Source organism: Trichomonas vaginalis, chromosome III (genome assembly GCF_026262505.1).
Source record: "Trichomonas vaginalis G3 chromosome III, whole genome shotgun sequence".
Taxonomy (NCBI): Eukaryota; Parabasalia; order Trichomonadida; family Trichomonadidae; genus Trichomonas; species Trichomonas vaginalis.
In genome coordinates, this window is record NC_067205.1 from 8,675,341 (window position 1) to 8,702,856 (window position 27,516).

Sequence of the window (27,516 nt, forward strand, 5' to 3'; positions counted from 1 at the left end):
TATACTCGGACCAATATATTACAATTCATTTAGTGCTTCCAAACAATGCATTTCACATGTTCATTTCTTCAACGTTTAAAGAGTTTTTATGAGTCTGATATTTACAATTGCGGATTTAATCACATATGAAAGTTGATTCATTTGAATGAGATATCACATTTGAATACGCATACAACTAGAACATAAAAAAAAAAAAAAAAAAAAAAAAAGGGATTGGGGCTTCCAGGCACTTCGTGCCCTCTAGCCCCGAAGATGTTTTGTCACTTTTCTGTCACTTTTCAGGGAAAAAACATTTTTATTGTATATAAAATGAATTTTACAAAACCACCGTTACCCTTCTTTGGAAATAAGAGTAGATGTAAAGATATTCTATTGAGAGAACTTAAGAAACTACCGAATGGTCTAACATTTGTAGATTTGTTCGGTGGAAGTTTCTATATATCCCATTTGTGCCATACAATATTCCCAGACTCAAAGATTATATGCAATGACTTCGACAACTATATGAACCGTCTCAAACATATACCAGACACAAACAAAATATTGAGTGAGTTGAAAGAAAAGATACCTATAGGCAAGATGGAACGTATACCATTAGATAAGAAAAATACTGTCAGAGAGGTTTTGAAAAAAGCAGAGTATATTGACTGGGATAGTATATCTTCTAGACTATTATATAGTGGTGCTATAAGAGTTCATGACATTGAAACACTTATGTCAAAAGTTTTATATCTTAACTATACAAAGGTTTTCAAAGAGAACATAGAAAAATATACTGAGGGTATAGAGTTTGTGAGATGTCGTTGGACAGAGTTGTATGAAAAATATAAAAACAAGGAAAATGTTTTCTTTATAGTAGACCCGCCGTTCTATAACACATATGATTTTCAATACCAAGTAGACTGGACTTTGAGAGACTCTTTAGAAACTTTAGACGTTTTACATAACCATCCATGCTTTTACTTTACATCCGATAAAAGTGGTTTGGAAACCGTTATGAGATGGTTAGAGGACATACATGACTATGAGTTTATTTACGATAAAATAGAATATGAGAGAGGTCCTATAAACCGGAAAAAGTGTCATAACAAAGAAATTTTATTGGTAAGTAAATGTGGTTTGAAATAGGACTACTTGTTTTAGGTTTTTTCCATTGTGTCATTTACTTATTTGACGTGGCAGAAAGATATAGAGAATATGAAGATGAACCAATACCAGCAAATGTCCAGCATATGTACTCGTAAGAGATATTTTTATCTAATATTAAATGGACGCACAGAACTTAGCGAATGCACAGCAACCTGGACAACCAAACCCAGAGAATATTCCAAATGAAGTTAGAATACAAACTGCAATGGCAAACTATGGTCAAGTGCCAACAGATGTACAAATGCAAACTGCCATGTCAAATGACGCTGCGTTAGGCTTACCACCATGGTATGCAAATATGAGATGGAAAGAGTTTTATACAAACCCTGAAGTGGGATATAAACAACTCTATGCAGATGACGCGAACACAGGAGTTGACCCAGAGTATGTTTTCTACCAGAGGAGAAATAGAATGTATGAGCTCCAGTTAAAAAATGCTATGGAACTCAGAAGGAAACGTAAGAGACTAGGTGGACATTAGATTTTTACATATAGTAAAATGGGTTTCTTTGGAAGAATAGGAAACTTCTTTCGAAATGTTGGAAGAGGTATATGGAATGGAATAAAATCTGTCGGAAGAGGAATTTGGAACGGAGTCAAAAATATTGGTAAAAGAGTAGGTCAGTTTGTTGGTATTATACCTAAAGACCCTGAACCAGAAGAACAAGCTCCTGTTATACAACAGCCTGAACCTGCACCACAGTCTAGTTGGCAACCAAATCCAACACCTCAACCGTATTAAAAGATTATATTTTTACCGTTCGATAGTAGTTGTATATGAGACTAAGTTCTAAGTAAAACGCATGGTATAATGGAACTATTCTCTTTCTTCCATCTGTTGTAAACCATACTTGAAAGTCTGAAATACTTCCACTCGGCGGTTCATATAGCTTTGTAGGTTTTTCGTAAAAGTCATTTGCCAAGCATAAAAAAGAGTTTTGTGCACCAGAAAATGAAGCATGAACGATAATAGCATCTGAGTCGAAAACATTTTCATATGTTCCATTAGGGTTTTCGACTTCATAAAAGTCCGGGTGTACTGGATATTCTGCAGGCTGATTTAACATCCTCAAAAATCTATACCATGCCAAGTTGTTATATTTTGTAGAAATATAAACGTTGTCTCCAAGGTCTTCTATTCTATTGATTTTAACAGTTGCATTTTTCCTGTCATATATAATATCGAGATGGTACTCTCCTTCGTCAATGTTAAACTGGTTTGCATATTCGAGATAGATATCGTTTATTTTTTCTTGAAAAGCTTGAAGAGTTGTTTCTAAGTTTACAAGCAAATTCACTTGTAAAAGTTTTCCCTGTTCAAATTTCTCATACGTACGTTTTTCTTTGTTATAGTATCGAACTTCAAAAGCGACCGTAAATGGGAAACCATGTATGGCTTCTGAAATGAACTTCATTCTACGAAAGCCAATAGCTTTTGTGACAGATGGGTCTCTTAGCCATCTTAGTGGGTAGTCAAAACGATAGCCTTCATGCTTTACGGTCTCTGTCTCAAACTTTTGACCGACATTCGTAAAAAGTTCATCTAATGGTTTAGTTGTAGCAACTCTTGAATTTTCTTTTTCTATTGAAAGCATATTTTATCTAGAATAAAAATGTCGAAAGAAACAGCGTCTATGAGAGAAATACAACACAACCGACAACTCATTGTACAAGCTCTAAATAAGAACACAACAAACTTTTCAAACTATTCTAAGATATCTGAGTCATTGAAAGAAGGAAACTTAAAACTGACATTAAACCCAATGACAGACGAGTTTCTGTTTCAAGACAGTAAGAACCATACTGTCTGTATAAATCCAACAAAAGGAACTTTAAACGAGAAACCTATAGATGAACTTCTTTTGAAAGCAGATGTTGACAACAAAGCTGACAAAGAGTATGTCATTGAAAAAGTTCAAGAAGAACATGACAGAGCAGATGCAACATATGCAACAAAAGAACATACTCATCCTGAACTAGCAGACAAAACATATGTTGACAATAAAATGTCAAGTGAAGTGACAAGAGCTGACAAAGAATATTCTAAAAAGACTCATACACATACCATTGCAAATATTACAAACTTACAAGAAACCTTAAACAGGAAAAGTGACGTTGGACATACACATACATCTTCTGAAATAACAGACTTAAACGTTAGCCTTGAAAAGAAGGCAGATAAGAACCATACACACGATTTCTTCGCAACTGTTGGTATAGAAAATATTGCAGGAACGGTTGAAGAACCTGATGGAACTGGTGGGGATGTATTGTATTGGAAACCTCCTAACTTTCCACAAGGTTTAACATCGGAGGATGACATAACGACGATGAAATACATTAGATGTAGAAATGTCTATGTCATGGAGGATGAAAACAATGTTAAATTCACTGCTCAAGATTTATATGATAAAAAAGCTGACAAAACATATGTTAACGATGAGTTAGATAAAAAAGCTGACAAAACATATGTTAACGATGAGTTAGATAAAAAAGCTGACAAAACAGAGCTTCAAACGTTAAAGACAGAAATACTTCAAACAGTATATCCTATAGGTTCTATTTACACGTCAATGAACTCTACCAAACCAGAAGTAGTACTTGGTTTTGGAACTTGGACTCAAATAGTCGACAGGTTTTTGTATTGTGCAAACTCTTCAAAGGAAACAGGTGGGAGTAAAACGATTTCAGGTGAAAACTTACCTGCGCATAGTCACTACGTAGATTTAAGTACATCTCAAGCAGGTTGGCATAAGCATAGATATTGGGATTGGTCAGCAATGATAAAAGGTAAAGGATATGATGTTAAAGACAACGTTAAGTTTGCTATAGATTGTTACTGGAGTAACACTGAGGGAGGAGGAAACCATATACATCGCGTTTCAGGGTATACGCAAACAACGGGACAAAGTAAAGACTACATGCCACCTTACATGACAGTTTACGCATGGTATAGAAATGCTTAGTCGTCATTTTCAACTTCTTTAGCATATTCGTCAGGAGTTGTCTTATATTTGTTAGGAACTGTCTTTGAAAGTATACCACCTTGAACCTTAACAAGTTTGAAACGAGGTCTGACAATAGTAGTTTTATCTTCTGCTTGCAGTCTGTACATTTTGCCATGTTTGCCTAAAACTTCATAATATTCTCTTGTATACTTTCTTCTATTTTTACGAACACGAACGTGAGTACCTGTCGGGTACTTGTTGTTGTCATAGTCAATAGTATTTTCATATGGGTCGCATTTAGGTATTTCTATTTTTACTTTGTCACCTTTCTTAAGTTTGAAGCCCGGCATTCTTTCTTGTTTGTCTCTTTTGACTAAACTATTAAATATATAGTCTTTCTCTAAGTCAGGGTTGTTTTTCATTTCTTCGGGGGAGTGGTTTCCCAAACCTTTTTGTTTACGGCTATTGTAAATATTTAAAACTTGTCTCATCTTTGCCATGGAGAAGTGTCTATATTTGTCGTCATATGACATTTCATCTACCTCACCACCTTGTGGTTGATTTAAGTCTCTTAAGATTTTTATACAACTGTCAATGACACCAAGAGCAGAATGGTTTTGGTCGACAATGAAATATTGGTTTACATTTTTTGAACGCAGATAGTTTTTAATATCGTCTGATTTGAAAGAACTTTCACAGTCAGATGTCAGTTTTGTTGGATGGTATTTGTCAACGAATATTGTCAAAGCAGTTTTCACATCTAAAATATTTTTGGACCATAATGGTATGGCTTCACAGTATCTTGTGTTTTGACCAACAAATATTAGCCAGTATGGTGGTCCATCTTCTCTATACCTCGGAATGTTTTCCAAGATATCCATAAACCAAGCATTTGGTGTTGAACTAAAGATTTTTACCATGAGTGCTTTCTTTGTCGCTTTAGAAACATAGGGGTCCTTGTTTGAATTCGTCATTTTTAACCCATAAGAAATGGGTTTATTTGGCGCATTAGCAGGAGTCGCATCTAGATTTTTACCCGCAGTGGGAACACTAGCCAGAGGTGCATTTGGAATTGGAAGGAAGATTTTGAGTACTTTAGGTATACTGAAAGAGAAAGCACAACCTATTATACAAACCGTACAGAAAGGTTGGGATGTAGCACGAGATGCAGCAAATCTTATTCCAAATCCTGAAACAAGAGGAAAAGTTCAAGGATGGATGGACAATGTAGGAAGACAAGCAGGAAACTACTATAACAAAGCAAATGACTACTATAACCAAGCAGGGCACTACATGGACCAAGGTGAAAGATTCTTTAACAGAGGATATAACCATGCACAACAGTGGGTAAACAACAACCAACCTCAACCGCCTCAAACGTGGGAATGTAAAATTTTTTACTGAGATGAAATGAACAATACAGCATTGAGACAAATGGGCTCAAGATGGCTTTGTCGGCTTCCAGCAGTTACACAACCACGTGTTTGTCAAGTTCTTCCTATACCTCAAGAAGTTTTAGACCGACTTAAAAAACCTAAACAACCAGTTGAAAACAAACCAAACTAAAATTTTTACTGAGATGAAATGACCGAAGAAGTTGAACGGTAGATTTGACACCACAAACAAAAAGTTCAGAACCATTGTCAAAACCTGTCAAAGAACTTACAGATGAAGAGAAAAATTCAATAATAGAAAGTGCCAGGTCTGGAAATACAAACCCTAACTACAAAGTCACTTTTCATAAAAATGGAACGGCAAGTATCTCAAAAAAGAAACAGACTCTCACAAATAAAATATTGAAGTCGGAAGGAGCTTTCGAGACAACAGATGGAAAAGTTTACTTCACTGACCAACAGTTCATTATAGAACATCTCATTGACTTAGAGTCGAAATATTCTAAACTTTACAACAAACACAAAAAGTTGAAAGGAAAACAAAAACAGATGGCATATGACATTTATGAAGATGTTGACGACACAACTGTTCAAGCAAGTGAGGTAAAGTCAGATGAACCGAAAAGTGACGAAAAACCAATAGAAGAAGAGAAACCAAAAACTGAAGAAAAACCAAAACCAAAGGTTAGTTTCCAAACTAAACCAAGCCAACCTTCATTAGCTGGTATGGGTTGGCGTCAAAGACTTATGGTAGCGGGTGGTTACGTAAAGTAAAGAAAAAACATTTTTTTATTTTTATAGAAATGCCCCCATATAGAATGGATAGAAGGTCTGCTAGAATAAAAACAGAGTTAGAAAGATATGGTTGGAGAGTTTCAAAGAAGTTTAAATATAGGAAGGGAAAGCCAATAAAAGTCTATGACAAATTGTCTGGTCTTCGCTATGAAATGGACTTGGAAACAGCACGCGCAAATTATCCAAACAGACTAGAGAGGTTAGAAGAAGAACGTCTTATGGACATGCCTTTCGATGTTAGTGAACCTCAAGTTGAAGGACACGACGGCTTTGCCAGGTTCTACTGGAAACATGACGAACAATTGCATCCTTTGAGAAGGAAAAAAGGAAAAGGTGAAGACGCACATGCTCCCATGGAAAGAACAAGATATGCATATGAAAAGTATCGTGAGGTTAGAAGTAAAATTACATCTGGTCGAACCTTTACAGTAAATTTTGACGAAGGAAAGAACAAAGAAGGCTTCATGGGTGTACTTGCTGCAATTCAAGACGGAAATAAGAAAGGATACAATCTCAGACTAACCGTAACAGATTTAGATGGTCATATATACTATGCACATGGCAATGTCACAACAGCCGCACAACTTCTTGACGCTTTCAAGACTACAAAGAGAGAACAAATGGTTGACTCCGACTCAGACATTTTGAATGCAATTGAAGGGATTGCAAGCGTGAAGTTCGAATGGTACCAACCTAACCCTCAAGCAGTCAGACAACATGCTGGTTATTTCCCGTTCAGAAATAAGTCTGACATTGACTTAACCAGGTATGGAATTTACAATTCAATTGAAACAATTGTCAATGAACCTTGTATTCTCACATGTCTCAGGAACTCTGGTCTTGTTACAGATGAGAAGATGAAGTATCTTGAGTCATGTGTGAAGACAAGGTACATTCTCAGAAGTCAATTGGCAAAAGTTGCACCGTTGGCAAATGTCAATATCCGAGTCAACATTCCGACTGAGAAAGGTTCTTCACATGACGACTATGTTGTTGACTTCAAATTACCATGGTTGAAGATTGTACTTGTCCACAACCACTTCATGTTGAACGAAAGTCTTACAAACCCATTGTTCGGAAAAGGTAAGTGCAACATTGTCAGAGCTGTTAACATTCTTTTCGAGAAAGGCTTGTTGGAACCAATTCCAGATGACAAGCTGACAGAAAGTTTTGTACCAAAAGACGAAACAAACTTTTCATTGTTGGTAAGACCAAAAGTTGTTCCAGACAAAGTTATAGCACAAAAGAAGTACACAGTTCCAAAAGGAGTTGGTTTGTTCGGATACCAACCTGAACCAGAAGAACTTCCAATGAGGTTGCAAGAACTTCAAGATGCTATAAACAAACTTCCATTGAGGCATCCAATCGACGTCAAATTGTATTGGAGAGCTTCTGAGTTAGGTCAGAAGGTTTTATATGAAACAGGTTGCTTTGACGATGTTTATGAGATAACAGGAGAAGTTTCTCAGAAGATAAGAGACTCACTTGAATTTCCACAAACTGGACCCATTGGATGCGACAAGTTCGACTCATATGAAAAAATATACTATGTCGACCTTAACGCTGCGTACATGAGGTTTGTCCAATATATCCCGACTGGAATTCCAAACGAAGACGGTGACTTCCCGGGAAGGAACTATACAGTTGGAAAGGTCATACAACAAATGTATGATATTAGGAAAGCTTCAAACCCCAAACTTGCAATGACACTCAAATTGCTTATGAATTCGACATGGGGATATTCCATTAAGAAACCTCAAAAGATGAAGAGTAAACACTATGAGAAGGTCGACAACTTTGTTGAAAGGTTTTCTCCTTTTGTTTTGAAATACGAGTTCACCGAAGGTCAAAATGGCTTAGTAACCACAGTAAAACCTATTGTCGAACATTGGTCCTACCCTCAGTTCGCAAAGGCAGTCCTTGACAACTACAACAAATTCTTCTCCGAGGTCAAATCCAAAGTGAAGGTATACTATGAGAACATCGACGCACTCATGACGAACGAAGAAGGATACAACAAACTCATTGAAATGGGAATGGTCGGTGAAAAGATGGGCTGTTTTAAGCTAGACAAGGTATTTTCCGAAGTTCATGTAATATCGAAAAGGAAGTACTGGGGTATACTTGAAGACGGCACAGAAATAAAACATTGCATGAAATAAAAAAATTTTATTCGAATTTGAATTTAAATGTGGGGAATTCTTGGTCTCAAACTCATATATAACCTGTTTGTTTGTATTTTCGTCGACTATGGCACGAGACACAAACATTGACCAAACGGACAAAAAGTGTCATTTCAGATGGTCAAGCAGCCAATCGCATTCGAGCACTTCGAAGAAGCCTTACGTTCCAAGGGAGAGGGTGTCTGGTGCAAGGCAGAGGTCATGAGACTCTACGAGCAGTACATCCTCAATGCCTGGGAGGACAAATCGTCCTTGGATTGGCAATTCTACCAACTCCTCTGGGACGACCTCCTACGCAACTGGGATAACGAAAGAGTCCAATTCAAAGGTCGGGAACTAATTTTGCAAATGACCATTAATTTAACCTACTTATCCAACTAAACACCTAAATTTACTCGGGGTTTCCCCCTAAAATAAAATTTTTTTACTCTTAGAACCACTCGAGGTTCTCCTTACGGTTGTTGAGCTTGTCACCGTCAATGTGTCTGACCTTCGTCTTCTTGTTTGGATTTGGAACCCATTGCATACCGACAAGCCTTCCCATGGAAATTGTACCGTAATTCCGAAGAGTAAGGCTCAAGTGTCCCAAGTTGTTGAGGACTGGGGTAAGAACCTTGCCGGTCTCCTTGTTGCGGATTTTGTATGGGTAGGGTTGGGAAATTTCATAACCGTCATCGGCAACAAGGGTTGCCCAAACTTCCTTTTCTTCGTGTTTCTCTTCTTCTTCCTCTTCTTCTTCGTGTTTCTCTTCTTCCTCGAAAATTCCTTCTTCAATTTGGTACTCACGAAGTACGGTGTTGCATGTTCTGTCCTTTCCGAGTACCTTCCAGATGGCGTCTATCTCTTCGAAGAAACGGTAGATGAGTCTGGCAAGGTTGGTTCTCTCTTGTATTGCGCAAGGTTTCCGCGAAATCGTTCAGGCATTTCTCATTGGAAGCTTGGTTCATGAGGAACTTCACTTTGAGATTGGTCATCTCTTCATAAGACTACTTTGGATAGTCTTAATGGTGTTGTCAGATGAGCGTTCAATTGGCAATTTGATTTGAACTGGGCGCTTGTCTGGCAACCTTGAAAGGACATCTGCCATTGAGTTTGGCTTCGGTGCTTGTTCGGACATCGAAAAAATGAAGTGGTTTGAGAATGACGGTTTTACTTCAAAAAGCTTGTTATGACGGTTAAGTCATACAACAAGTTTAAAATAATATCTTGTTCTTCTTCTGAACGTTTGTTGTCTCTTCCGATAAAAGTTTCGAACATGAGAACCAAAAAACGTTTTTTGAGATTGCGGAAGAGTTCAGGCAAACGTTCATATTCTGGATATGTTGGGAGCAGTTCGAAACATCTGAGCTGACTTTCGGACAAAATTGGGACAATGTCAACAAATTCATCTTTGGTCGGACTGCTTGAAGGTAAGTCCCTTACATGTAAGTAGCTCTGGTAAAGTCTTCTCATTTCTGCTAACTTTTGGAGTATAGCTTCGTAGTTTAGAAGTTTTAATTTTAATTGTCTTATTCCACTCTTGACATCTAAACGGTAACTATCCATGAGGTCAAGAGTAGCTTTGGTAGCTTTAAGTGGAGCTATCTGTTCCTTGACTTCTGCAATTTTGGTTGCAATTGTGATTTGAGCTCCTTCAAGTTCGCCGTCTATGTCGTTCTCAACACCTTCAACTATAGCTTGAAACTCTTCATCGGTCCATTGAGATTGGTGTGGGACGAATTTAACTTGCTTCATTCAAAAAAAGAAAAAAATGTTTTTACTCAAAGCGTGCCATGTATATGGCTATAAGAAACTTACCAGAAGGCTTCTTCTTCATATGCGTAAAAACATAAAAAAGTGAAGTTAAAATGAGATGTTTACTGAACTGGCTGAAGAACTGGCTGAATGTCGCCTTCACAGGTTATGTAGAACGGCTGACCCGAGAAGTGAAGGAGAGACTGAATTGCCAATTTCATATGGGGTAGGGGGTTCTCCTTGTTTGGTATTTTTATCCAAGGACGTTTGTTTAGGAACTTAACAAGAGCTTCTCTTTTGGCGTCCTTTATGTCATTGTAGGCTGTCCCGACTGGTATTTGAATTGGAATTCCAGTCGAAGTCTCGAGCTGAAGTGTAGACCTTCCAGAAATAGAGATGAACTTGACCTTGGGCTTCATTACCTTGCGCAAGTAGTCTTTTAAGCAGTCGTTAATTTCAATTAGGTAAATTGCCTCGTCAAGTCTTTCTTGCATTCCAAGTTCTTCCATCCGACAGGAAAATATTTTCCCGACAACTGGAAAAAATTTTCCTGTTGTTCGTCCGTAAACCATTCAAATTTTCGAAAATTGAGAACTTTTTGGTCGAACTTCAGAAAAAGTTTTTCCTTCCGACAGGACACAAACAGATGACTGACGTCCCACCAACCGAGTCCATTCCCAAACCAGAAGAACCTAAAGCACCAGCCCCTGCACCTCAGTTCCAGCAAGTACCTCAGTTCCAGCAAGTACCTCCGTATTACTACCAATTTCCACCTCAAGGTTACTACCCACCACAAGGCTTCCCGAACTACCCTCCTCAACCTATGCCTTACTTCCCCAACCCTTGGATGTTCCAGCAAGCTCCACCCCAGCAATTCCAATCTCAATCCCAATCGAAGAGAGACCAAGACTTCGAAGAAGGTCTGAACCGCTTACGCAAAGAGTATGCTACAGCTCCAATGGAAGATGACAGGCTTTCAGTCTCTTCCCTCAAATCGACCGATTCGACTCGTACCACAGATTCGGTCAAAGACAGAGACGACTACCTCAAGCAGTCTGAGAGACTCTTCATCTTACAGCCATTTACAGTTGGAGCTCTCAAGAACATGCGCAATTACGAAGGTCAGACACCAGCTGGAGACCGCAAAACAGACATACTCGCAAGAGCCGTCCAGCTCGTCAAGACAAAGACTGAGATAGTCGACTTCATTCTTGCAGCTTGCCCATACAAGTAAAAAAATAAACAATTACGAGTTAAACTTTTTATTCTTTCTTTTCTGAGTTGTTTAGAGCTGGTTTCTCTTGTAGGAACCTTTCGTACTCTTCCATGGTCATGTAATTGCGAATTTTGTACGCAATTCCAGGTTCGTTGTTTTTGAACCTTACGTATGTAACGCTTCCATCCTCCTCAGGGAAGTAAGCTGCTAACATCTGACCAAGTTTTCTCGGTGACTCGGAGCTCATAAAAATGTCACTTTTTAAACGTTAAGTTTTTAGTCTTATTTTACCCTTTGTTTGTCAAGGTAGTATTGGAGCGCAATTTCTCCAAATTCTCTGTGTCGGAGTTCTTCAGCATTTTCCAAGGTGTACCTGGAGAACTCAAAGAAGTTGTCAAGAACATACTGCCATGCTGCTCTTCTGAGTTCGTCGGTATTTTGGAAGTGTTGCACCTTCGAGTCTTCTGACATGAAAAAAATGACACTTTTTCATTATATAACTGTTATTTTTTGACGAAGAGAACTTTTGCACTTCGTAAAAAAAATCCCTGAAATCGTGAAAAATTGCGAGTACGTAAAAAACCGTAGTCGCCAAAACTCATGAAAATCGTAAAAAAAACTCTATGAAATCATATCTTTTATACAAGATATGAAAAAATAAAATAACGCTAGTTTTTTTTAAAATATTTTTTTTATTTTGTATGTAAGAACAGGAAATGACAAACACTGAGTTTGAAACAGTCAAAAAGATAGACAATGACACCAAAGTGGTTAGAATTGGTGATTTAGACGTAAGATACTCAAAGAAATACAACAAATATTCTTTGTCAGACATTATATCTCCATCTGGAAAGAAAACACACCATTGGGTTGGAATTGCTTCAACTCAGAAAATTTTGACAAGAAATCCTGAGCTTATGATATCGGTAAGATTCTGTGGAACTACAGCATATCTCATTGACAAAAGTCTTATACCAATAGTTTTGTTATGGATTGACCCAGTTGTTGGATATAATTTCATAACATATGGTTCATTCGATACGGAACGTTGCAGTGAGGGCTTACTTTACATCGTTCAGAAACCGAAGGACTTCAATACAAAGAGATATAAGATAGGAAGAACATATAATATAACTCAAAGATATGACAGTATAGTCAATAGAGTTAAGGTTGTGTTTGTGAATGATATGAGAGCTGCTGAAACAGAACTACTTGAAAAGTTTGAGAAAATGTATGGTGCTCCCATAAAAGGTAAAGAAACGTTTGAAGTAGATGAGATAGATAAAGCTATAAAATTATTTGACGAAGTTGCTGAAAAATACATGTAAAGCGTTTATTTTTGGTCTTTTGTGAAAGTCAGATGGCTCAGGTAGCTCTATAAGGTAAATTGTCTTGTCAAATCCTTCTGACATTCCGAGTCCTTCCTTCCGACAGGAAAAGTTTTTCCTTCCAACAGGAAAAAAATTTCCTTCCAACAGGAAAAAAATTTCCTTCCTACAGGAAAAGTTTTTCCTTCCTACAGGAAAAAATTTCCTTCCTACAGGAAAAAATTTTCCTTCCAACTGGAAAAAATTTTCCTTCCGACAGGAAAAATTTTTCCTGTTGTCCGTCCGTAAACCATTCAAATTTTCGAAAATTGAGAACTTTTTGGCCGGCCTTCAGGAAAAATTTTTCTTTCCGACAGGAAAAATTTTTCTTTCCGACAGGAAAAATTTTTCTTTCCGACAGGAAAAGTTTTTCTTTCCGACAGGAAAAGTTTTTCTTTCCGACAGGAAAAGTTTTTCTTTCCGACAGGAAAAGTCCTTCCTTCCGACAGGAAAAGTCCTTCCTTCCAACTGGAAGAACTCTTCCTTCCGACAGGACACAAACGAATGTCCGACGTACCACCAACCGAGTCCATTCCAAAGCCAGAAGAACCGACAGCCCCAGCACCACAACAGACTAAGACTCAAACACTTACATTTTTACGCTTGACTTTTTACAATTTGAACTTTGTTCGCGTAGATGTGAATTCTGAAAGAAGTATGAGGGTCTTGTATGACTTTGTACTTCTCCCATAGTTCATGTCTGTCAAACTTACCTGCCATGGACTTTCATAAGTTCCATGAAATCGTCTTCGGACAATCCGGGGAAAAGTATGATATCAGTAAGTATTCTCTTTACATCCATACTTAAACTCTTTGCTGTCTGTACACAAATGACAACTGAAATGTTAAAGTGTCTGAGCTTCTTGAGAATTCGACACATGTCTTGTTCTCTGTTCTTTAACAAAGGATGAGAAGCAAAGTCATCTAAGATAAGAAGACATCTATGAGGGTAAGTCTTCCAATCGTAAGATTGCAATTTCTTCGAAATGTATTCTATCTCTTTCTGTTTGTTTCTGAAGTGTTTCTTCTCTAATATTCTCTGCATTTCCTCATTTTGGTCTTTAAACTTAGAATTGACATACTCATTTATAGCATTGTACTTCAAAACTCTTCTTTGGTACTTCTTTATCCAATCTAACAACTCAGAGTCTTTTATACATACTAACTTAGACTTTTTTATAATATCTTTGAACGAATTGACTTTTGGTCAAATTGACCAGAAGTACTACAAATGACTACTAACTCATAGAATGGTTCTTCTCATCTAGTTCTTGTTGTTGTGCAGCCATTTTAAGATAAGTGAAAGTCTTGCCCGACCCAGGTGGTGCGATTAGACCTGTTATACCATTCTGAGCAAATAAGAACTTGTCATGTATGGGTTTTATCTGAGCATTTTCCAACTTCCTCTTGTTCTTATTTAAAACATTCTCAAATTTTTGTCAATGTCAGCAAACTTTTTTTCTAACATATTTTTAGAAAAATTAAAATTTTTATCTTTTAGGAAATGTCTAGCGATTTCGCTATCTATATTCGAGACAAGCTTTTCGACAGCAAAACATCTGTCGACCATAAAATCTTACATAGTGTAAACAAGAAAGGGGAATTTGTTCTAAAGTTCTGTTTCTGGGAATATGACAAGAACCATAAAACCTTAAGCAGAGAAGTCTTAAAATTTGTCAATGACAGACTTGTTGACAGAGATGACGCCTCTTGGAGAGATGAAGTCCAACAAAACTTCTTAGAATGCAAAGAAGACACATGCGCTGTTCTTGAAAATGAAATAGAAAACAGAATAGAAGAGCTATTAAATGACAAAGCACTTTTACAAAAATATGGTTCTGAGAAGTTTGACATAACTCCACCAGAGAAGAAGAAGAGAGAAAAGAAAGAAAAGAAAGTAGAAGAAGAGAAGAAAGAACCAGAGCCAGAGAAAAAGAAATTTGACATGTAAAAATAAAATTTTATTTTTAGAACATTTCTGGGTCAATGTCAATGTTCTCTTCCTCTTTAGGAGCAAACACTGGCTTAGACTCTAAAATCTTTTTACCCAATTTACCTTGAACTTCAACTATCTTAGACTCATAATATTCATAGTCGTCTGCTTTCTTTGGTTCATAAGGTATAACAAGTTTGTATGCTTTGCCTTCTTTAAGGTTTGAGAACCTTCTGTCAAAACTTTCTTTGACTGTTAACAAACCTTCTATGTCTAAGTCTTCAAATTTCGCACCATTTTTAGTCACAATAGCAAACTTAACTGGTTCGATGTTCCAAACTTTGTCAAATGTAGACTTTTCAAAATGGTAGAAGTAAACATTCAAATATGTGAATGGGTCTAGTTCTTCTTTGTCTGACATATACTTGTTGACTGAGATGAATTTCGTCATCTTTTCTATCGGATAAAAAAATATTTTTTTTAAAATTTACTCAGAAAAATTTTTCTTTGTATATACACCATTCTGAACGTCTAAAAGACTTTTGACATTTGCCAAGAATGTTCGTTTAGACGCTGTCATATAACCATACTCTTGACAATACTGTTTATACGAATCGTACAATGACCTTTCATCTAAACACTCAAAGTCAGTTCATCTATGAACAGTTCATATACACTCTTGTTTGCTTCTAACAATGTTTGTCTCTCTTCGGTATGTGGAATTTGTCTTGGATTGAACTTAGAAATATCTAATGTCATGAAATATGAGAACAAGTGGTTGTAAAAGTTAGGTGTCAAAGTTTCTGCTAAGTCGTCAAAATATTCTGTATCTTGCATATGAGCTTCTGACGTTCTGACAACTACATATCTTCTGTCAGAACTTTCTAACTTCATCGGAACGGCGTTGTTTGAAACCATGATGAAATTTGCAACATTTTCACAAACTCTTTGGTCTTTATATTTTCTTTCAACAACTCCAACTTTGTCTGTTATAAGACTCTTCAAAGCATCTGAGTTTAAAACCTTTGTTGTATCTATACTTTGAAGTTCGTTACATACTATAAGTTTCATATTCTCTATTGAAGAGTTAAATTTACCGCAGATGTTTTCTAAGTTTGTCATATTCGGGTTCGAATAGCCTCTAACAGTTTGCATAAGATATCTGTAAAGAAAGTGTTCTTACCTGTTCCTTGTTTTCCAATTACAATGAGAGCAGTTTCATTTTTAGCACTTGGATGTTGTAAGATGTTTGCAAACCAACATAAGATATACTCATAGACTCTTTCGTTTCCATTGCATATAATTTCTTTGACATGGTCTAACCAAGCTTCTATAACATTTTCTTTCCATTCTACTTGTTCGTATTTATATCCAGTGAAGATAGAATAGAAGTTTGGAGAAGGTGTATAGAACTTTATACCACGAACTGAAAAATCTTCAATTTGACAATAAGATATCCCAAGCATCTAACATCTTCATGCCAACTTGTACGACTTTTATTTTCTTAAGTTTCTGTTTACATTCTTGTTCTGAAACTATTGTTGCTCTTGGTTTGTTAAAGACTACATCCCATTCTTTCATGACATAACATTCTGGGGCAGAGTCGACATAAATGACTAAACGTTTCAAATTCTCGACTGCTTTGTTATAGTCTCTAAATGGACACATATTTCTGAACGCTTGGAAGTCATAAAAATCTGAAACGTCTATTCTGTACATTTTTTATAAAAATAAAAAAAAATATTTTTTTTATTCTTGAGCTATTTGTTGTTGCATTTGTTCCATTTGTTGCATTTGTTGTTCTTGAGCTATTTGTTGTTGAAGTTGTTCTTGTAGTACAATACTTTCACCAGTTGCATCTTCCAATTCGAAACTTTCTGCCGTCATTGACAAATACATAGGACATAAAAGTTTTACAGGAACAAAGTTTGCGTCAACTAAGGTTAAGTTTATGTTTGCTAAAGTGTTTGAGTTTACTAAAGCTGAAAACTCTGCATTCGAATGAACAATAGGCAAACCAGCAGAGAAAGTGTTGTTTATACGCATGAGTATCTTTTGGTCATAGTAGTTTCTGTCGACATTCGAATAGCACTTTGAACCTAAGTTTGAAACAATATATAAAATAGGTGTACTTAAAGTCAATGGAACAGACATTCCTTGTATGACACCTTTTCCTGTTATAGGAAACTGTTGGTAGTAAAAACCAGATATAAGTTTTGTATTATAGCTCATATCGTTTATACTAAACTCAGTCGGACATCCAAACATAATGAAACCTGCTCTAGTTGCAGCACATGTTACATCCGTCCTTAAAGTATTAAATAAGTCAACAAAACCTGTTGGTGGTATATCTGAGTAAGTATCTTCAAAGAGTATTTTTTACCATTCACAACAACAAAGTCTTCTGGTGTCAAAAGAGCAAAACAGGCTTTAGTCGTCATCGTGTTTAAGGTCAGTTTACAATATCGTCCTTGAGGACTTTGTAAGTTTGTTGTTATAGAATTATATGACTCAGGGTTTTTAGTCGTAATAGTATAAACCACTATGTCTTCTGCCATTTTTACTTAGCAAACAAACTTTAATGAAATGTTGTGGTCGTCAAATATTTTTATGACGTCTGGGAAACTATATTTTAAGTTCAACGTTTCACCTCCTTTCATAACGTATATCTTGTCAATGACATTGTATGAAACACCACAGCAAGCAATGTCGGGTTCTATTTCTTTGATGTTTATATCGTCTGCCTCTGTCAAAAGTTTCAATAGTTCTTTCAAAATTTCATGAGGTGCGATGACATATGAGTTCACTTTTACAGGGTTGTGTTCGACCAAGTTTAACATTATACCCAAAGCTTGACAAATCTTCTCCTGAGTTTTAAGTTTGTCTTTAAGTTGTTGGTAGTCGTTTCGAATATCTGCAACAGAACTTAAGTCTCTGCTAACTTCAGGATATGTTGGTTGTTCTTTTACAGGAACTATTGTTATACCATCTTCGTCTTCGTATGGTTTCCCCACTTCAACATCTCTTTCTTTGACATTGACAACAACACTTTGACTGTTTGTTTGAGTTGGTGAATTTAACTTCACATCTGCCACGCCATTAAACCTTTTGAAACACTTACGCTTCTATTTTTCGGAAATGACATTTTACTTAGAATAAAAAGATGGACGTATTTGAGTATCTCTTCGAATTGAAGCAAAACAAAGTTTACACACACAAACAATACAAGTTCATTGATAGAATAGTTCTTTATACAAACAATGGAAAATGTTATAGAATAGCAGTCTTTGCTGAACCAAAATATTTTCATAAAGCAAAGAAAGTTGGTATAACTGAATGGTGAAAGTTCTTGAAGCAGACAAAAATATAACAACAAAACTGACCGATATTTCTAAAGGAAAGTTTTTAATACAATATTATATCAAAACTGGCGTACTGTCAATATTTGACGGAGAGAAGTCAGTTCAAGAACAACTTACTGACCTGCTGCCAAAATCTGCTCGATGGAAGCTGTCGTTATACCAATCTGAGGAGCCCCAGCAGGTTTCATCGAACGAATCTTCAAAAGAGCATCTTCCGTGAAAAGTGCTATTGGTTTTGTAAACTTCTTTGCTTTCAATTCATTGGACCGTCTCTGTCACCAGTATATTGTATTTGAACTGTACCAACAGTTGAAATACCACCCATAAAGTCTTCTGAGTCAGCAAATGGAATGCCAAGCCAAAAGTTTGAACGGTCTCCATTTGTATATTGAGTGTTTTTGAGCTCCTGTATGGGTCCATACTTTCACATATGGCATAATAGAACTTTGCATTTCAGGGTTAATGGTTGTTGTGAAGTTGTTGTTAAAGTTCATAGCATCTAATGTCAAGTTGTATGACCTCATATCCTCAACTGTAGAATATTCTTCTCTTGGATAGTATTTGCCATCTATGTTTATATGATATTTAATACCGGGGTTGTAGAAACAAGAATAGTCATTTATAGTTCGTCTGAACAGTACAAACATAGTATCTGCATGTTTCATTGCAGTTGTTAAGGCAATATCTGTTCTTGCACCTGGGTCAGCACTTTGGTTTCCAACTTCACCTGCAAAGTCTTTGACAGATATTTGGTGTATAGGGAACATAAGTGGAACTGCAATATATTTGGCAGCTAAAGCATTTGAAATATCTGGGTCCAACATATAGACTGCAAGTCTGCTTTCTATTCTCTTGCATTCAAATTTTTCGCATGTGAACTTAACTGGGTCCCAAGCATTCCAGCAGCATTGAAATAGTAGTTTACTTCAGTGTTGAGGTTTGAGAAACCAAAGTCTAAGTCAACTTTGTTTTTGCAAAAGTCGGCGAATGACATTTTTTTGTTCCACTACTTCTGTAAGAGTGAATGGGTCTTGTGTTGGTGCAATGACTAAGTTATTTTTGCTTGGAGTAAGTTCGATAGAAATTTTTCCTGCCCAGTTTGGCAAGTATCTTAAAAACCTGAAGATGAGGAAAGATGACAAAGGAACTCTAAGTTTCAATTTTACTTTGGTTACTGCTGCTGCATTTGTCCAGAAAGGTTAACATAAACTCCTGGAACGTTAGGGTCAAGTCTTCTTATTTTCTCAATAGTTGCATACTGGTCTGTTTGTTCTCTAGCTTGTGGTTGTACTGAGTTTCTCAAAGCGAACCATTCATAGTTTGCCCATGTTACTGTTTGAACTAAGTCAGAGTTAGAATATATCTTATATCCCATGAAAACTTCTGGAGCATATTGGTATCCGACATAGAAAATTCCATTGCAACCTTTCTTGTCAGACAACTTGGCAGAAGGTTTTATTTCAATGTCTTGTTCCACGTATAAGAAAGAGTTGTCAATAGAAATTATATGAAACCTGTCGCAAGCAATATCTACTGTTGTTGAAGAACCTTCTCCAAACTCACCTACGTTTCCATAAGAAACAGCAGTTGTATATTCGTAAGTTCCAGGAACTATTTCTGACCTTCTAATGGCATTGTCGCATTCGTTATACCATTCGGAAACATTTCCATTCATAGCATCCAAAACTGTTGGCGTTATATTCTGAGCGGCGTACATTTCATATGGGTAAAAATATAGAATAGTTGGATTTATATGTCATAATAGAACCACTGACCAAGCTTTACTTTCTTCCTGACTGAGTTTTTAACTCTTCTTTTTCCTTCATTGCCCTCTGCTTCAAGTTGTTGCATCTTTGCATTATGTTCATCTAGTATGTTGCAAATTTCCCATGTCCTTTTTGCCTTTGGGCTCTGGTCGCCCATCTCAGGTAACCTATATCCTAGAAAGAGTTTGTCATAGTTTGTATTTGAGTCTTCGCGTATTGTTTGCATGACTCTTTCCTGAGTTTCCGGTTCAAGCTCTTCAAACAGTGCCTGTCCATATGGAATATGCTCGTTTCCAAATATATGTTTTTGTAGCCATTCTGGTTTTCTTTCCATGTTACCAACTATATCTTTTGTGAATGGGAAAGCTTTTACCCAATCTTTCAGTCTTGCGTCGTTTATTTCTGTAGTTGGTTTTATTTTGTCAAGGAACATGTTTTTCAATACTAACATTTCATTTGGTACTGTCCATTTGAGTTTTCTTAAATATTCATCCCTTCTCGGTTCATTGTCTGCAAAGTAAGTTTTTATGACATTTTGTAAACTTTCGTTTGCAAGGTCATGTACAATAGGTTCTCTTCCTTCTCCTCCCTAACTTTTTTCTAAACTCTTCACCAAATATACCATCTCTATGGTTCTGTGTAGTTCTTTGAGATAAATGTTCTAGAACGTCAGGTGTTATATTTCCATCAGCCATGTTCATTTCATACTGGTCCAAAATATCTGCATGTTTCATATCTTTCAATGGCATTAAAGCCGCGCTTAAAATACCAGCTATATCTGGTTCACCATTCACTTCCATTGCGTCTACAACTTCTTGGAATTGTGGTTGTAAGTTTATGAACCACCTATCCGGATTAGCTTTATGACCCCATCTCATTGTAGTTCCATCGTCTGCAGAAACAAAAGTAGGTTTGTTTCCATCTTGGTTAGGTTCTGAATGAACTTTAAACAATGTTTCATTTCTATATGTTTTGTTGAAATTTAACCTTTTATTTTCACCGAGTTCATCCGAAAGATTGAACGTTAATGCTCGTAAGTAAAAAGGGTTGTTGTATTTGTGTACATTTTCTTTCAGTACTTCCATTCTATGCTGAATATTTTCATCTGGTGTTGGAGTCTTTTGTATGTCGGCAAACATTTTTCGATATTCTTCTACTATGTCAGCCGAATTTTTTTAGACTCTTGGAAATATTCCATATTCTCCGCATACTCTTGTTGAGGGTCAAGATTTTTCGGCTGTTCCAAATCTTCATCTAGTTCTGTGAAGTTAGTTTCCAAAGGAGGACTTGTTCGTTTCCTTCAGGCTCTTCTAGCTGTTGTTGCTGAACTATTTCTTCCATGTCTGGTTGTATCTGAACTTCTTCCTGTGGAGTTTCTTGTACCTCATCTGCTGGCATTTCATATATTCCGAGACCGTTTTCAACAATTTCCCTATTACGTCATCCGCATTCATAAGCTTTTGTTCTTTCGTTCCGTCTCTATTTTTTACGCGTTTCATGACGAAAGTTGAATTCATTTAGCTCTGACATCAAATATCTCGGAGTAAATTCATCATGTCATTTGGATGATATGCTATTAAATCATATCCCTTAGCGAGCTTGTATTTTCCAGGTTTGAATTATATCCGTTTGGTGCTGAGCCATAAAGCTAAATAGGTTCGGGTCAGTATTTCCATCCTTGAACTTTCTAATAGCTTCTTTATATCTGTCACTAAAGTCAATAGTATCTGGGAAACCACACTCTTCTTTAAGCATTTTTAAGAATTCTTGGTTTCCTTGTTCTCTACTTCTTTTATGTCCTTGCTCTGTTGTGGTGGTTGTTGTGCAGGGTTTTGAACTGTTGGTTGTTGTGCAGGGTTTTGAACTGTTGGTTGTTGTGCTGGTTGTGGAGGTGGTTGTTGTGCAGGGTTTTGAACTGTTGGTTGTTGTGTGGTTTTGGTGCATGCCTGTGTCTATGTCCATGTGACGATGTAAATGTTTTAGGTAGTCCTGGTGCAGGTGCTTCTCTTGGAGGGTTTGGTGGTATATAAGTTCCACCAGCTGGCACATATGTTCCATCTGCAGCGTAATGTCCTACCTGACTTTTCGTTTTTAAGAAAGCATTTACTAGGTCTGTTTTGGTCTGTTGTAACTCTTTTTCTTGACTTTTCACAACAGTTGCTCTAACGGCGTCATAGGCACTTTGAACTGCCTGTCTCGTTGCTGCATCTGTTATTTTCGTCATATTTTGTGCTACTTCTTTTAACTCTTTGTCGAAACCTTCAGACTTCAGTTTCTTTCCAGATGAGAAGTCGTTCACTTGTTTCACCTTACTATGAAGAGCTTCGAAGGCGTTCTTAAAGTCAGCATTTGTTAAAGCTTCATTTGAACTGTCTTCATCCGCTTGTATTTTTGTCCTTATTGACCCTATGAGTTGGGCTGCTTTAGCGTTGGCTTGGGCATCTAACCAGTCATTGTTAGCTTTTATATATTCCGCGCTTTTCATTGCCTTTTGCATGGCTGCGTCGTTATTTTTACTTTCTTGTGCTAAGTTTTCATACTGTACGGTTTGGTTTTGCAACTGTAAAAGTTTTTCTGCCTTTACATTTGCTTCAACTTCTTTTTTATACTCATCGCTATCCATATATGTCTTCAGGGCTTTTTGTTTTATCTCTTCATCTTTCAGTATTTTATATTGAGTAGTATGGTTTTTCAAATTTATGATATCTTGTTCCATTTTTGCTACTTCTGTTGCTTTTTCTGACACTTTTTTTGCATATTCCTCTGTACTTAGTTCTTTCAGTTGTTCTTCTTTCTTCTTTTTCTCTACGTTTAACTCATTGAGTTTCTTTGTGTGTCTGTCATATTCTAGTTTCTTTTCGTTTTCACTTATTTGCTTCTGTATGTCTATGTTTGACTTTTTGACATCTGTTATTTGATTTTTGAGTGAACTCAAATTCATTTGACTTTGAGGGTTATATGCTGTTCCGTCTGCAGCTCCACCATAGCCTGCCATTTTCGCTAAAAGTGCCGCTCTTAAACCTCCACTCTGTGCACCAACAACTCGGTTTAAAAGCATAGGATTGCTTGACATTTGTTGCAACATAGTGGGGTCATTCAGCATTTGTTGTTGCAACTGTTGTTGTGGTGTCAGTTTTACTATTGGATGTTTCAATGCTCTCTTCCTCTTACGTATATTCTTACGTAGCTTACGTGGCATTTTAAGTGAAGTTAAAAAGCGGTTTTTGACAGATGTATATATGACACTTTTTGTTCAGCACAAAAAACTACTCAGTCAAAGTGTTGTCAGTTTTGTAAAATAACCGTCCTATCTCATTCTATAAGGGGAAAAGGCTTCTCAAAGTATACTTCCTTGGAACGCCTGTAACTTTTCCTGTAGCGACGATAGACCCTTACTTGTCCGGACAAAGTTATACTATTTTGAGTGCTCTACAAAAAAGTCAACGGCGACGACTCTCAAAAACCGTTGTGTAAAAAGTTTTACCGTTGGACAAAAAAGTATATATAGAAAACAAAAAACGTTTATAGTTCATTCAATATTTGAGATGGAACGGTTTGCCAACGGAGACTTTTCAATAAAATAAAAAAATAGAGGGGGTTACCGTTGACGAAAACGGTTTATTTTAAACTTTTCTATGAGTAGTCCGAAAAAAACAGTTTATTTTTGTCTAATGGAAGGAAGAAAAAGTGTCGCAAGCAATTCGTCGACTACCTCTGCAGTTAAAGTTCCTACAACTTATGTCTCACCATTCTCAAAACCCTTACGACCTCCTATAATACCAAAGCAACTTCCTCATACAATTGCAAACAATTCGTCGACTACCTCTGCAGTTAAAGTTCCTACAACTTATGTCTCACCATTCTCAAAACCCTTACGACCTCCTATAATACCAAAGCAACTTCCTCATACAATTGCAAACAAATTGTCCAACAATTTGAGTTCTTCTTCTCAAAACACAACAGATACAGTTGTCCAAACAGCACCAGAACAAGTTTCACATAGTTCTACAATTCAAGACAAATTGTCCAACAATTTGAGTTCTTCTTCTTCTCAAAACACAACAGAAACATCTGAAACAGATTTACAACCAGCACCAGAACAAGTTTCACATAGTTCTACAATTCAAGACAAATTGTCCAACAATTTGAGTTCTTCTTCTTCTCAAAACACAACAGAAACATCTGAAACAGATTTACAACCAGCACCAGAACAAGTTTCACATAGTTCTACAAGTATGTTAACAAGAGCACAATTTCAAGATTTAATTTCTCTTGAACAATATTCGAGTAACGAAACACAAAACCGACGACTGTAACCTCTCGCTACCCGAATCCATTCAAAGAAAATACGCCATGAAAAGACTGAAATTGTTGTATAAACTTCTTAACAATTGGGGGTCGAAGACAACTCAGATTATAGTGAAATGTTTAACAAAGTCATAGAATCTGTTAAACCAATTGAAAACGACATAAAAAATCCCGGTGTTCTTGTAGACCTTTTCGCCTCAAAATTACCAGTTACAACCAATCTAATAGCAGCACAAGCTATAGAGCAATTTATTTTATGTTTTCCCAAGCAATATAGACAACACCTCAGGGAAACAAGAATAGGAAAATTTCAATTGGTGTATCCTACAACATACAACTATTACGAAGAAGCAAATGAATATGGAGAACTCTCATTCCATTTCACACTTTCAGTTCCTGAGGGAGAAGAAAAAGCAATCTTTCATGTACAATCTCTTGCAGGATGTGAAGGAAAACCTCACATCATAACTACTGTTGCAATTGACAAACCTGCAAGAGTCGAAGACGATGTTTTGTTCGCGTCCATTGCTGGTTTTGGCATGGGAGAACCAATTCCAATTTCCCATTTCACAGAATACTCAGCACAACATTTTCAAAATGTAGAATTCGTGTTCTACGACCATCAAAAGTTCCTGCTAACAAAACCAAAGAAACAATTTGTCTCAATATTTGTTGCTGGTCATGTGGCTGACAAAGAGCCATCAGATACTGACTATGAAGAAGAGGAGGAGGAAGAAGAAAACGATAGCGATGTCGTTCTTATCGAATAAAAACTTTAATTTTTTACTAAACATCTTCGGGGCTAGAAGGGGCGCAGCCCCTGGAAGCCCCAATTCCATTTTTTTTTTTTTTTTAACATGATCGTTATATTGTTAATAAATCGATTATTGTTTTGAATGGATTCATTACAAATTTCAAATAAATATTAATCTTTTTAACCATAACACGGAATTATAAATTTACAAGATAGCATATATAACGGAGAGACTGATAAAATTAGCCTATATCATTGAAAAATCATTGAATTTTATGATTAGAGATGGAAAATTCAATTATTTTGTTCAAGAGTACTTCAGATCCATTCTCCACAATGATGCACTCTAGAGCATCTCTATTACAAAACTGAATATAATGTTTGTCAAAACCCTAATTAAACTCAACTTGAAAAAATTCGAGAGTATTATAATATTTCATACTTATACAATAACGAGATCATTATTTTAGTATTAAATAAATAGGCTTTTCTTGTCAGAAAAATTGAAAACTCTCCTAAGTTCAAAGAGATGAATGTCAAAAATATTTAAAAACCCCATTTATGAGACTTGGATATTACCAATTTGACCTAAAAATTCATATCGAGTTTTGACAAAAATTTTCGCCAAATCGGAAATCTTATTACCAAACATATAATCAATAATTTTCTTCGAAATTTTAAAAATTTTTTACTCGTTCATTAGAAAGGTACACCCACTTCTTTAAGGTTATTTTTTTGGATATGAAGGCTAACTTTACTCAGCTTTATTGTCTGAACTACTGATTTTGCTTCAACAAAAATTGCTCGATTCCGTTTTAAACAGCATAAAAAAGCATTGCCAGTATTTCTTTCGAAAACACTTTGAAGAAAAACAACTCATATTGCGAATTAAAAAATGAATATGTTATTTTGCTCCCACAAACTAGAACATCCCTTAAAATCATCATACATTAGATAACATGCACGAAAACGTGTACCTTAGAATCGCAATTTTCAACCCTCAAAATCCACTGATAGAAAATCTTTATAACTTAATTAATTCTTATACTCTGCTAGTAACAGTATCATTGCTAAACCTTCACAGATTTTCGTCTATACGATTTCGAGATACGAGATGCATTTCTCAAAATTCATTACTTTAATACGGATATTTACATTAAAACACGATGTTTATTACTAATATATCTTTTCTACATACTTTTTTTCTTCATATTATCCAAATATTATTTTACCATATTTCGAAATATAGCATTCAATGCAAAAATACAAATATTTTATGACTCAAATCCAATATGATAATATATTTCAATTGTATAAGCTCAATTAGCATAGTCCGAATATATTGAAATTTCCAAAATTTCAATATATGATTATTTTAGTGCTACCGTATGGTTTTATGATAATAAGTACACATATCTATAATAAAATTAAGTGTTAATAATAAAATTTATTCAAAAAATATCGAAAATAAATTAATGAAATTTCACAATAAAACAGTTACTTGTGATTAATAATGCAAATTTGTCGTTTTAATTTATTCATGTTTTGCCTTTGACACACAAATTTTTTAAAAAATGATGAAAATAATGGAATTTATTATATTTTTTCGTCGACATCTAACTCAAAATCCTATAGAAGGAATTTCCAAATTCCTTGATGAAACACTTTCAGATACCCTGTAGAATCTACATAACAAAATTCAAACAAAAACTATCAGTGGAAGTTTAGTGGGTGTACCTTTTTCATTAGGGTTATTTTCAGAGAACAAATTTTTCATTACTTCAAGTAATCCAACAGGTACCTCTATTTCATACGAATTATATTTAAAGCCTTTTGAAAATATTGAATTGATAGTATATAATTCAGTGATTGAATCGGTAGGTTTACAAGATTAATCATAAAATGCTCTATAACTTGTATATATTCCGAAATATTCGCGATTGCTAAAAAAACAATCAATATGATTTTGAGAAGGCATCAAATCAAGAAATTGAATATAATCTTGGCCAAAATTAAAAGCTATATTTTTTCTTGTTATGGGTGTTCCATCTGTCCTCTTCGTATGCACAGGAAATATTTGTCGCTCTCCAGTTGCTGAAGTGATCTGCAGCAAGTATACAAAGGGCTCTATTAAGACTGATTCTGCTGGAATTTCGAATCACCACGTCAATGAACAAGCTGACGAAAGAGTTTTCGAAATCGTATCCCAACACGGAATCGATATTAGTAAGCATAGAGCCAGACAAATCCGCGCTGATGACTGGATGCTCTTTGATTACATTGTAGCCCTCGACCAGAAGGTTTATGATGTACTCTTGAACATGAGACCAAATACATCAATCTCAAAAGTCGTTCTTTACGGTAATATCAGAGATCCTTACTTTTGTGGTCGTACAGGATTCCACAAAATGTACGAAGAAATCGAAACAGTTATGCCAAAATTCTTAGAAAGCAACAAAATTTACAACATGAGCTAAGTTCATGGCTTATCTATATATTTTTTTTATAAATGTTTGTTATTTTAGCCATAGATCATAAACTATTCCACTATCCCTGCTTTCTATATGATAGATCTTTTATTATTTTTTTTTCGTTTTGTTGGTAATG

General features: G+C 35.9%; 17 protein-coding genes and 4 pseudogenes across 21 annotated transcripts, besides 1 other annotated feature; 14 read left to right on the forward strand and 7 right to left on the reverse strand.

Annotated features, from left to right (window-relative positions):
• Positions 1–309: 309 nt before the first annotated feature.
• On the forward strand, positions 310–1,128 carry TVAGG3_0666340 (phage tail repeat-like family; the record flags this gene model as incomplete). The annotated part of the gene is made up of 1 exon (XM_051242185.1): positions 310–1,128. One exon carries the CDS (start codon positions 310–312, stop codon positions 1,126–1,128), a length of 819 nt encoding a protein of 272 aa, XP_051088772.1.
• A 139-nt stretch (positions 1,129–1,267) lies between these two features.
• TVAGG3_0666350 (uncharacterized protein) lies at positions 1,268–1,630 on the forward strand (the record flags this gene model as incomplete). The annotated part of the gene is made up of 1 exon (XM_001317876.1): positions 1,268–1,630. The coding sequence occupies one exon, from the start codon at positions 1,268–1,270 to the stop codon at positions 1,628–1,630; it is 363 nt and encodes a 120-aa protein (XP_001317911.1).
• Positions 1,631–1,648: 18 nt separating this feature from the next.
• TVAGG3_0666360 (serine threonine-protein phosphatase family) lies at positions 1,649–1,891 on the forward strand (the record flags this gene model as incomplete). The annotated part of the gene is made up of 1 exon (XM_001317877.1): positions 1,649–1,891. The coding sequence occupies one exon, from the start codon at positions 1,649–1,651 to the stop codon at positions 1,889–1,891; it is 243 nt and encodes an 80-aa protein (XP_001317912.1).
• A 4-nt stretch (positions 1,892–1,895) lies between these two features.
• Positions 1,896–2,744, reverse strand: TVAGG3_0666370 (uncharacterized protein; the record flags this gene model as incomplete). Its single annotated transcript, XM_001317878.1, has 1 exon — positions 1,896–2,744. The coding sequence occupies one exon, from the start codon at positions 2,742–2,744 to the stop codon at positions 1,896–1,898; it is 849 nt and encodes a 282-aa protein (XP_001317913.1).
• Positions 2,745–2,882: 138 nt separating this feature from the next.
• Positions 2,883–23,525: a mobile genetic element.
• TVAGG3_0666390 (uncharacterized protein) lies at positions 5,088–5,404 on the forward strand (the record flags this gene model as incomplete). The annotated part of the gene is made up of 1 exon (XM_051242186.1): positions 5,088–5,404. A coding segment is annotated over one exon (317 nt), but the record flags the coding sequence as incomplete, so codon positions are not given.
• On the forward strand, positions 5,508–5,663 carry TVAGG3_0666400 (uncharacterized protein; the record flags this gene model as incomplete). Its single annotated transcript, XM_051242187.1, has 1 exon — positions 5,508–5,663. One exon carries the CDS (start codon positions 5,508–5,510, stop codon positions 5,661–5,663), a length of 156 nt encoding a protein of 51 aa, XP_051088774.1.
• On the forward strand, positions 5,682–6,265 carry TVAGG3_0666410 (annotated as a pseudogene). Its single transcript has one exon. A coding segment is annotated over exon 1 (584 nt).
• TVAGG3_0666420 lies at positions 7,703–8,448 on the forward strand (annotated as a pseudogene). The gene has a single exon. A coding segment is annotated over exon 1 (746 nt).
• TVAGG3_0666430 (uncharacterized protein) lies at positions 8,587–8,850 on the forward strand (the record flags this gene model as incomplete). Its single annotated transcript, XM_051242188.1, has 1 exon — positions 8,587–8,850. The coding sequence occupies one exon, from the start codon at positions 8,587–8,589 to the stop codon at positions 8,848–8,850; it is 264 nt and encodes an 87-aa protein (XP_051088775.1).
• Positions 9,619–10,203, reverse strand: TVAGG3_0666440 (uncharacterized protein; the record flags this gene model as incomplete). The annotated part of the gene is made up of 1 exon (XM_051242189.1): positions 9,619–10,203. The coding sequence occupies one exon, from the start codon at positions 10,201–10,203 to the stop codon at positions 9,619–9,621; it is 585 nt and encodes a 194-aa protein (XP_051088776.1).
• On the reverse strand, positions 10,326–10,712 carry TVAGG3_0666450 (uncharacterized protein; the record flags this gene model as incomplete). The annotated part of the gene is made up of 1 exon (XM_051242190.1): positions 10,326–10,712. The coding sequence occupies one exon, from the start codon at positions 10,710–10,712 to the stop codon at positions 10,326–10,328; it is 387 nt and encodes a 128-aa protein (XP_051088777.1).
• TVAGG3_0666460 (uncharacterized protein) lies at positions 10,850–11,437 on the forward strand (the record flags this gene model as incomplete). Its single annotated transcript, XM_051242191.1, has 1 exon — positions 10,850–11,437. The coding sequence occupies one exon, from the start codon at positions 10,850–10,852 to the stop codon at positions 11,435–11,437; it is 588 nt and encodes a 195-aa protein (XP_051088778.1).
• On the reverse strand, positions 11,466–11,666 carry TVAGG3_0666470 (uncharacterized protein; the record flags this gene model as incomplete). The annotated part of the gene is made up of 1 exon (XM_051242192.1): positions 11,466–11,666. The coding sequence occupies one exon, from the start codon at positions 11,664–11,666 to the stop codon at positions 11,466–11,468; it is 201 nt and encodes a 66-aa protein (XP_051088779.1).
• TVAGG3_0666480 (organellar and viral DNA polymerase type B) lies at positions 12,136–12,649 on the forward strand (the record flags this gene model as incomplete). The annotated part of the gene is made up of 1 exon (XM_001317881.2): positions 12,136–12,649. A coding segment is annotated over one exon (514 nt), but the record flags the coding sequence as incomplete, so codon positions are not given.
• TVAGG3_0666490 (uncharacterized protein) lies at positions 13,291–13,479 on the forward strand (the record flags this gene model as incomplete). The annotated part of the gene is made up of 1 exon (XM_051242193.1): positions 13,291–13,479. One exon carries the CDS (start codon positions 13,291–13,293, stop codon positions 13,477–13,479), a length of 189 nt encoding a protein of 62 aa, XP_051088780.1.
• TVAGG3_0666500 (uncharacterized protein) lies at positions 14,291–14,737 on the forward strand (the record flags this gene model as incomplete). Its single annotated transcript, XM_051242194.1, has 1 exon — positions 14,291–14,737. The coding sequence occupies one exon, from the start codon at positions 14,291–14,293 to the stop codon at positions 14,735–14,737; it is 447 nt and encodes a 148-aa protein (XP_051088781.1).
• TVAGG3_0666510 lies at positions 15,275–16,438 on the reverse strand (annotated as a pseudogene). Its single transcript has one exon. A coding segment is annotated over exon 1 (1,164 nt).
• On the reverse strand, positions 18,195–19,798 carry TVAGG3_0666520 (annotated as a pseudogene). The gene has a single exon. A coding segment is annotated over exon 1 (1,604 nt).
• TVAGG3_0666530 (protein of unknown function, DUF4106 family) lies at positions 21,764–22,950 on the reverse strand (the record flags this gene model as incomplete). The annotated part of the gene is made up of 1 exon (XM_051242195.1): positions 21,764–22,950. A coding segment is annotated over one exon (1,187 nt), but the record flags the coding sequence as incomplete, so codon positions are not given.
• A 746-nt stretch (positions 23,526–24,271) lies between the features above and the next one.
• TVAGG3_0666540 (attachment subunit-related family) lies at positions 24,272–24,925 on the forward strand (the record flags this gene model as incomplete). Its single annotated transcript, XM_051242196.1, has 1 exon — positions 24,272–24,925. One exon carries the CDS (start codon positions 24,272–24,274, stop codon positions 24,923–24,925), a length of 654 nt encoding a protein of 217 aa, XP_051088783.1.
• Positions 24,926–26,944: 2,019 nt separating this feature from the next.
• TVAGG3_0666550 (non-membrane spanning protein tyrosine phosphatase protein) lies at positions 26,945–27,465 on the forward strand (the record flags this gene model as incomplete). Its single annotated transcript, XM_001317882.1, has 1 exon — positions 26,946–27,386. The coding sequence occupies one exon, from the start codon at positions 26,946–26,948 to the stop codon at positions 27,384–27,386; it is 441 nt and encodes a 146-aa protein (XP_001317917.1).
• Between the last annotated feature and the right edge of the window lie 51 nt (positions 27,466–27,516).